At 39.9% G+C, this 9,674-nt stretch overlaps 1 protein-coding gene across 4 annotated transcripts; it reads left to right on the forward strand.

Annotated features, from left to right (window-relative positions):
- The first annotated feature begins 1,152 nt into the window (after positions 1 to 1,152).
- LOC134001403 (heterogeneous nuclear ribonucleoprotein Q-like) lies at positions 1,153 to 9,518 on the forward strand. 4 transcript variants are annotated; one of them, XM_062441007.1, is made up of 12 exons: positions 1,153 to 1,260; positions 3,031 to 3,190; positions 4,177 to 4,295; positions 4,552 to 4,659; positions 4,875 to 4,988; positions 5,251 to 5,427; positions 5,618 to 5,753; positions 6,288 to 6,493; positions 6,614 to 6,763; positions 6,849 to 6,970; positions 7,085 to 7,410; positions 8,003 to 9,518. In XM_062441007.1, exons 2-12 carry the CDS (start codon positions 3,043 to 3,045, stop codon positions 8,029 to 8,031), a joined length of 1,635 nt encoding a protein of 544 aa, XP_062296991.1. In that variant the 5' UTR covers positions 1,153 to 1,260; positions 3,031 to 3,042; the 3' UTR covers positions 8,032 to 9,518. The 4 variants fall into 4 exon arrangements, with proteins under 4 accessions (XP_062296991.1, XP_062296993.1, XP_062296994.1 ...); XM_062441009.1 differs by having other exon boundaries at positions 8,006 to 9,518; XM_062441010.1 differs by lacking the exon at positions 3,031 to 3,190.
- Positions 9,519 to 9,674: the final 156 nt, after the last annotated feature.

The following is a 9,674-nucleotide window of genomic DNA, read 5'->3' on the forward strand; positions in this document are numbered from 1 at the left end:
AGCCAAAAGTGCCCAGTTTGAGTTTCTGAATAAGAAAGAGCATACCATTTTGAAAAAAAAGAGATGCTGAAATATCATGTCTCAAAGCACTTTTAATGTTCCTGATATTCTTTAACATTTAAACAAAGAGTTTAAGACTTCAGATGTTTGACCTCAACCGGATAAGATCTGTGCTTTTATATTGGTTTTTTTCTTCTTTTTTGTTGTGGTTGTATTGTTGGTATTAAACTGTTGTCTTAGTAGCTACCATTACGCTACCTACAACCCAATGATTTTTTAATTTTATTTACAGAATGTTGTAGTTTATCAATATAATAATTTAATATTTAAACAATATCGGATCCGAAATGTACTAAATAAGTAATTGCTTAAAGTTGAGTTGAAATGAGTATTCAGTACTCAGGCCCTGCAAACATTTGGACCCCCCCCCCCCCCCTTTTTTTTTTTTTGGAGGGTGAGTGAGGTATTGTTGAGGACCTTTTGGATGGTTGTGGGGATTGCTTATTGTCTTTGGTAGTTTCTGGCTGCAGACAATATTAACGCAGGTATTCAATCATATGTAGATTTTTACTTTATTGATTACATAATTTATGCTTGTTGTAAGTGTACTGTCTGGTTGCCTTGTGTTGTACTTGGAAAACAAAATAAAAAATTGGTCACAAAAAAAGAATTGTCATTTATTTTATTTATTAAGTCATACATGCTATACAGTTTATGTTATTGTGTTACATTTTTTTAAACTTTTAAATAATAATAATAGTAGTAGTAGTGATAGGGCGGTGGTGATAGTAGGGTGGTATTAAATTATTTTTAATAATTAATTTCATTGTTATAATTCGTCATTTGATTTTATAATTATTTACTGTTGTATTAAGTTCAGGTTCAGGTTTTGCTTCTGTGATTAATTATTCTGCGGGCCAACACTTGTATCCATAAAAAAATCCCCTGGCAAAGCCCGTTTGAAACAGAAACTGGGCTGTTATGGTGAAATTATTACTCATCATCAGTAAGTGTGATGGATGCTGTAGACCTGCTGCTCTACTGTAAAATGCATACAAGGCAAGCCCGTGCGGGGCAGTCCAAGAAACCCCATCGACGAGACAAAACTCGAGGCGTGAACGTGGCAGCCATTTTACATCATCAAGAGTGAATGACTGAAGCCGGACCAGTGCCGGGAGTTTTACACTTTTTCTGTCTTTTAAATATCACATTTATCTTCCTAAATAATCTACACCATACACGTTGGTGATCCAGCGGCAGGTAGGGCGAATGCTACTAATTGGTTCACGTGATTGTTGCTTAATTGGTTTCTAAAAAGTGTGAATCGTGCGGCTGCTGTTTGAAACAATGTGGGAACTGGTTGGTGAACGAGTTCTCCAGACCGGCTTTTTGAAAATGGACTCTTCCTATGTGGCGGCACGTTGACAAACCACGCATTTAGTGGGCTAAACCTCTAGCTTTCAAGGCCTCTTTGAAGCTAATTCAATTCAAAATCCGTACTTTGTCAGCGGGTGAAGTCCGTGCCGACTAAATGACGCTCTAACAATGGCCTCACTGAAATATCCGTCCGGATTAGCATGCTAACTGAAGCTAGCCTATTTTGACAGATCATGGAATTGACATGCTCATTGTCACTGTGTGCTAACAGCAGCTAGCTGGCAAAAGCCAGTTGTCTTGACAAGATTTAGCGACCCCGTGTTAGCTACTGTATCAACGGGCACACGACTTATGTACTAGTATATGAAATTCAGATGCATTAATAGAGAAAGCATATGTTATTGTTCCGATGAAGGTCCCTAGTTGCTTTAACATTAGCTGTGCAAATTAGCCCGCTAGCTAGCCTCAACGTGTGCGAGTCAGTCCCTCCCTGCTAAATCTATCATTAACATATCAACGTCGGATGAAAGCAATTATCGCCCATAAATATAATTAACGATGCAGTTTCAAAGTTGAATTTGTACATAGGGTTTACAGTTATCTAACGTTACTTTTAACGTTGCATAAATGTTTTAAAACCGCTGAGAAAGCACGTGCTTACCAATACGAGATTGATTGGCAGATACTTGAAGATATCGGCTGCATGGTGTGTTTAACTTAATATTAGGGAATGATAACGTCAGCTAAGGCCAAAACAGAAGAACTCCACGTTTTGTTGAGGCCAGCGCTGCCGGATACAGCAATGTGCACAGAGTTAGGTAGCAGCCCCAGTCTCTCTCTTCTCTCTTAATACAAACACAGTGGAAATAATGGCAGGATTGGTAATTGGATTAACGTGATAGTTGTGGAGTATTTACCTCAGTGTCACAATGTCCTGCCAAAGTGTCAATAAACAGAAAGGTAAAGGGTCCATACTTGCTCACTCTTTGATGGAACACGTGTATCAGCTATCTAGCCTGTGCTGAAGTCAGCAGTGAAGAAGGTAAGCTAACATGTAATTTAGAGACCAAAAGCAGACAAGGCTTCTGCACCAGCAGCAACCAAGAGGGCTGAGAATTCAGCGTTAGCAAGTGAACATGGCTGCATTTGCACAAACTTCTTAGTCCAGAACGGAAAAAACTGCCACATGGACACACCGCCTCTGTAGTTTCACTTATGTATTTTATTTATTTCTGTTTTTTTTAACATGATGTCAGTTAATTGATTTGTGTGGGGAATTTGGTATGTGTATTTTCTGTCTGACACGCAATGTTCAAACATCTGTGTCCACTGCCCATATACAGGTTTCTGGGCTTCTGCATTTAAGCTGAGAGCTTCAAGTGTTGAGTCAGGATAGTGAAACGTCTCCAGACTGTAAAGGACCACATAGCCATGATAACTTGTTTTGCACACTTTTCCTTTATGTATTGATAATGTGTATTGAACACTATGACAACTGCCCTGAATTTAAGATAAATTGTCAAACCAATCTTACTTTTTATTTTTATTTTATTTTATGATTTGCCTGTCAAGTCTGAGGCTTTCCACTATCCTGAACACATCACAAGTCTTGCCCTCGACCCAGGATTAATTTGGCTCATTGCATTTACACAGATTTCTGGAGACATGGCCACAGAACATATTAATGGAAATGGTCCAGAAGAACCAATGGACACCTCTGCTGCAGTTACCCATTCTGAGCACTTCCAGACTTTATTAGAAGCTGGTTTACCACAGAAAGTTGCTGAAAAACTAGATGAAATTTACATAGCAGGTAAGGCACAGTGAATATACTTGCATATGCAAATATGCAATTTTTTATATTTATCAATTTCTTGCATGTACTGTCATTTTTATCACCTTTTTGAATGGGGGAATTGGGATCCTGAAGCAACTTTTTGTGGTTTCCTACCAAAATGGGTACTGCAGTGCTACAAAATATTAAATTACACATCACTGCTGTGAAAATGTGTAAATGGTTGCAGCATTTGCATTCCCAACATGGTTGCATGATCACTGGTGTCAGGGCGGGTGACTTGTCCTCTCCCTGTGAGTGTCTTGGTGAGCCTGTCCAGTCTCCCCATTCATCTCCTATGAAATTTCTCCGCATCCCACTAAGTTTTTGCAGAGGCATGAATAGGTGTAAGTATGTTACAGTTAGCTACAACTCAAACATGTGTTTCTTTTATCAGACCTTAACAAGTTTGTACTGGAGTGAGCTGAAGAGACAGAGATTGGGAATCTTTACAGGACTTGTTTGGTCAGTCAGATCTAGAAAAGTACTGGTCTGGCCTTTTCAGCCAGATGGGACCAAGGCAGAAACAATGGCAGCAGCTGTCTGGTGTTTGGCTGCCTGGGACAGGTGACGGCCCCTCCATAGAGGAGAATGCAGACCGGCTCATTAGAAACTCCAAGCCACAGTATAGAGGAGCACCGGCATATCGAGTTGCACTATCACATCTGTTGTGATTAGTTCTGCAAAACTGTGCTGGTTTGAAAGTAAAGTGCAGCCTGTCTACTGTATACAGCTCCATTAGGTTAGAGCAGTCACACCCCTCAGTACAAATTATAGTCTTTATTGGTATATTACTCATTATTATAAGACTTGATATGCAAACTGACTTCTACATACATGTTTCTCTCTGATTCTTTTAATTGTACTGTAATATCTTTGATTGAATGACAAGGAAGGTAGGAAATGTTTTTGTCTTGTTAGTAAGGTGTTCTTTTCTCTCTGTCTGCTTTGCCCCCCTCCTGCAGGTTTGGTGTCACACAGTGACTTAGATGATCGAGCAATTGAAGCTCTGAAAGAATTCAACGAGGAAGGTGCTCTGCAAGTCCTTTTGCAATTCAAGGACAGCGACCTCTCACATGTTCAGGTATGCATGGAGCAATGTTGCTGTATTTAGTTCATTCTGATGCCTTTGCACAGAGTAAATAGTTGTCCTCTGTACTGATATAGTTGAATTCTGATTGCACAATAGCTCTTAGCTGCCTTTGATCATATCTACACGATGAATGGTTTGTCACCCTATGTTTCAGCATTTTTCTTTGTGTGGAAAAAATAATCAGAAGTTGTCCTAATAACTTTTTTTCAAGTATAATTGATTGTACTTGTTTTCTCCCCCCTTTCAGAACAAAAGTGCCTTTCTTTGTGGCGTGATGAAGACGTACAGACAGAGAGAGAAACAAGGGACCAAAGTGTCAGACACCAACAAAGGACCAGATGAAGCCAAAATCAAAGTGAGGACTAAACCTGTGTTTAAAATTGATGTTGGTACTGATTGTATGCTTGGCACAACTTTTTTGAATGTTGATGTAAGAAAAATGTAGGTAAAGCAAGAGGCTGCTGATACATTTGACATTTTGGGGTCTTTATTATTTCCACGCCAAAGTTTACTGTAAATCGTAGAAGACTGATGATTAAACAGGGTCCTTTCTTTTCACCTGACATTTAGGCTTTGCTGGAGAGGACTGGTTATACACTTGATGTGACAACAGGCCAGAGGAAGTATGGAGGTCCTCCACCAGAGTCTGCCCACTCCGGGGCACAGCCCACCATTGGTACAGAGGTACAAAATTTGTCATCTTTAACTTATCATGTAATATTGTTTATTGGTGTAAAGTCATGGACTGGGTGCATTCAGGTTTCATATGGTGTCCAAATGATGAAAACTTCTTATTTCTGTAGTAACCATGGTTACACTGATGTCTTACCGCTAAGAGCTGACTGGATACCTTTTTAACCTCAATGCTTTCTTTCACTTGTCTTTACCTTATATTTCAGATTAAAGACATGCTCTCACACCCTAATCTCTTCTCTCAACCTGGCAGATATTTGTAGGCAAAATCCCTAGAGACCTTTTCGAGGATGAGCTGGTTCCGCTGTTTGAGAAAGCAGGGCCCATCTGGGACTTGCGCCTGATGATGGATCCTCTCAGTGGCCTGAACAGAGGCTACGCCTTTGTCACTTTCTGCACTAAAGAAGCTGCACAGCAGGCTGTCAAATTGGTAAGTCTACTCTTCTACAATTTTGTGTAGAAGGAGGCAGCGTTTGTATTACAGAACACTAATGTACCACACAATGTGCTTAAGATACAGCATTTCAAATTTGCAGTTCTCCAAAACAAGTTGGCATAGGCTCCATTATCTTGACTTATTTTTTTGTCTCTTACTTATACTACCCTTGATCATTCCGCAGTGCAACAACAATGAAATTCGACCGGGTAAACACATCGGCGTGTGCATCTCTGTGGCCAATAATAGACTGTTTGTTGGCTCCATCCCCAAGAGTAAAACAAAAGAGCAGATTGTTGAAGAATTTGCAAAAGTCACAGGTGAGTCAGCACCTTATTTCCTATTTTGTGTAATATTTATTCAACTGCCTCAATCCTACATTTTAAAATAAGTTAAGATTTAAAAAAACACACACAAAAAAACATTGGCTGTATGTGTCCAAATGATGACCTCATTACTGTACCGGAGTGACTTTTGTTACTATGAAGGTTTACCGCTAAGATCTGACTGGACACTAAACTTTGTAAAATAGTCTTAGTTTATTTTATGATGGACTTCTCTCAGGGTTAGATATCTGTCCGTTGACATTGCAGATTAAGATGATTGGTACTTTTTACATCAATATCAACATGCAACTTGGCAACTGAAATGAAACCCATTCAATTGTTTCCATTTTTTTAATCAAAATGTCTTAGATTTTAGCATTTATCAAAATTTTATTGTATTTCTGGCTATTTGTAAAGGCAGATATCATGTCACTAGTGGTCTTTTGGCTTGTTTAAAGAATTATTTTCTATTGAATTAATTAACTTTTGCCTCTTCTCTTCTCCTCTCCCCTGTTTCTGTTTCTACAGAGGGTCTAAATGATGTCATATTGTACCACCAGCCAGACGACAAGAAGAAGAATCGTGGCTTTTGCTTCCTGGAATATGAAGACCATAAGACGGCAGCTCAGGCCCGCCGTCGGCTGATGAGCGGCAAGGTGAAGGTGTGGGGAAATGTGGTCACCGTGGAGTGGGCTGATCCCATTGAGGACCCTGATCCGGAGGTCATGGCCAAGGTAAGGCATTGGACCTGAGGTCATTAGTAGCATGCTGTTTAATTAATTGATATAGATAGAAGCAGTGTTTCATTTATACTATTTCATTATTTGTGCTGAACCTTATGTTTCTGTTCACAGGTCAAGGTGCTGTTTGTGAGGAACCTAGCAAGCACTGTTACAGAAGAGATACTTGAAAAGGCCTTTAGTCAGTTTGGCAAGTTGGAGAGGGTGAAGAAATTGAAAGACTATGCCTTCATCCACTTTGAGGAGAGAGATGGTGCTGTAAAGGTAAGGAGAGAAAAAAAAACCCACGTCTTCAGGCAATCGTAAATCTGGGCTTCATCAATGAATGCTGTCTTGATCAATTTCACAGGCTTTGGCTGATCTCAATGGAAAAGACCTTGAGGGAGAGCACATTGAAATCGTCTTTGCCAAGCCCCCTGACCAGAAGAGGAAAGAGCGCAAAGCCCAGAGACAAGCCGCTAAAACACAAATGTAAGAGTTAACAGTTGAACTATGACCTATGATCTAGTCATAATATTATCAAATTAAAATGTATATATAAAGCAGAATGTCATTTTTATGTTGAATATGTGTATCCTCTCTCAGGTATGATGAATACTATTACTATGGGCCTCCCCATATGCCACCACCCACAAGAGGCAGAGGACGTGGTGGTCGGGGAGGTTATTCCTACCCTCCTGACTATTACGGCTATGAAGACTATTACGATTACTATGGATACGATTACCACAACTACCGGGGAGGCTACGATGACCCATACTACGGCTATGATGACTTCCAGGGGACTGGGAGAGGACGAGGAGTGAGGGGAGGAGTCCGTGGTGGCGCCAGTCAGACCAGGGGCCGCGGTGGAATCACACCGAGGGGCCGAGTGGGCTTCTCCCAGCGAGGAGGCCCTGGAACAAGCAGAGGTAGATTACATTTTTCACTGTATTGCTCACAGTTTCACAGTGGGTAGAATTAAATTAATCACACTGTGGTGACTAACGAAACCTGACTCAGAGGTTCCAGATAACTGCTGTCCCCTTGTGGAAAAGTTTGTTTTATTTGATTCAGTGCTTAATAAAAGTCTTAAAAAACTGCTATTGAGCTCAGTCTTGGTGGTGAAGGCAGCTGTAGATGGGAAAATTTAAATTTGATGATGACTTCCTACAGTTCAAGAATTGATCATATGGAAGTGATTTGTCAGTATTAATCACAACCCTGTGCACAAAAGTACTCACACTGCTTTAAATTTAAAGTTACACCTGCTTATTGGCCTCATAAGTAATCCCTGACAGGTGTCATCTTTCAGAGTTAGCCAGTCAGCTTGTTTGCCAGCAGGCAAAGGTCATTCACAACTTACTATATTTGAAGGAAGCCAGCTGAGTCCCACCCTAGTGGCAAAGCACTGGCTTCAGTCTAAATTCCATAGAATTTAAAGAAAATGTCAGTCTGATTCATGAGGAATATGTTCAACATGGTTTTCTTTTACTTATACTTTCCCTCCTCTCATTGGTCCAGCAGGGAAGCGGGGCCGAGGGCGGTCCTGACCTGTCACAGTGGATACTGACTTGATGTGTGGGGTTACACCGTAAGCTGCAATGGATGTTGAAACAAAAAAAGAGCACGACAAAAAGGTCCAATGATATTCCAGCCTTACAGAAGAAGCATCTCCCCTCTACCCATGTTTTTTTTTTGTTTTTTTTCTGAAACTGCCACCTTAAAAAGATGACCGGAGGATTTTAAATACTTGCCACAGCCTCTTTTTGCCCTTTGCCCCTGTAACCAGCCCTGATATACAGGGTTCTATGTATTGCCCTAACAATCTACCCCTTCCCTGTCCCTGAACATGCCATTTTTTAATAATTATTGAAGAATTTGCACTTTTTAAGTTCTTAGGTTTGAAGTGGCTCAAATGAGCTTGATGCTATTGTATATTTTTGTGCTAATCGCAATTTTTATTGTCGGAATATCCATGTTAATCTTAATCGTTTGATCTGGATGTTTGAAAGAGAACATTTGCAGGTTTTTAGGGTGTACCCACCTGGCATGGATAAGTCAGGCATTCCAGGAAAGTGGTTCTTTTCAGAACCTGTCTTTAAAGGGTTGGTTGACTACCTCAGTACAGAGGACTAAACTACCCGGCCTGTACTGTAAATAGGGAAACTATATTGATGAAAGCAGGGCTTGTTTTCATACAAAATATGCACAAGAGCTGCAGCGCAAAAACGATGTACTTAATGTAATATAGTCATTTTAGCTGCAGCTCTGACACTGCAAACAGTCAAACTGGGCATGCAAAACAATCTCATATGATGAGTCTGAACAAGCCCTGCTTTTATCCTATTTTGAACTGAATTAGCCGCCTTGCTTCTTCAGAGTATGTAGTTACTGGTTGTATAGTTTTCGGATAAAATGTTACTTTTGTAAATGCGTCAACATCACAGGCATCCAACTGCCTTTGATTAAAAAAATAAAAAACAAAAATAAAGCCCTGCAGTGTCCCTTTTGTGCCACTGTATTATTCCAGTGGGTTTGTTTTTATCTTGATACAACACATTTTCAACCAACATAAGAATAATGTAAAACAACCTAATCAGTCCTTCATCATGTTAAGATCATGTTAATCTTGAATGATCCCTTTCCACCTCCCGAGACAACAATTATGTAGAAGATCTCTCAAGTTAATCTTGATGGATGACTGAATTGCCATATTGCCCAGCCAGTGAGCATGTGTGCCTAACGTTAGCTGCAATGATTTGGTGAGGGATCATTGCCACATAGTGGTAGAAGGGATACTGCAGTGAATGATTTCTATTTCCAGGTATAGCAAAAAGGAAACTGTGCTATTCAATCCCAGTTTTCTATACAGTTAACTCCCTCAGTAAAATCATAACAACCACCTTTTGAAAAAAAGATGTTAGCAGTTTTAAACTATTGTTGGTGGCCAACAACGTTTTTTGCATTCCTGCAAATAAATTGTTTTATACTGTAAAATGGAGGTGAGTGTAACTTATTTTTGTAATAAAGTTTTTGATTTCTATCTGTGTCCTACTCTTTGGATGGAGTCTCCATGAGGAGCCAGTGCTGTGATGTTAATTTGCTGGTGATGCAGTTTGGCATCTTTGAAACCATACATACTGTTTTTGTTTTCACTTATTTTAATGAAGTGATTGAACTAGCTGTGTTAATG

Source organism: Scomber scombrus, chromosome 19, assembly GCF_963691925.1.
Source record: "Scomber scombrus chromosome 19, fScoSco1.1, whole genome shotgun sequence".
NCBI lineage: Eukaryota > Metazoa > Chordata > Actinopteri > Scombriformes > Scombridae > Scomber > Scomber scombrus.

Excerpts from the sequence above, each read along its gene's own strand:
- LOC134001403 (XM_062441007.1), top strand. The coding sequence starts at position 3,043 with ATGGCCACAGAACATATTAATGGAAATGGTCCAGAAGAACCAATGGAC. Across the intron at positions 3,191-4,176 it reads AGATGAAATTTACATAGCAG|GTTTGGTGTCACACAGTGAC; the intron begins GTAAGGCACAGT and ends CCCCTCCTGCAG. Across the intron at positions 4,989-5,250 it reads AGCCCACCATTGGTACAGAG|ATATTTGTAGGCAAAATCCC; the intron begins GTACAAAATTTG and ends TCAACCTGGCAG.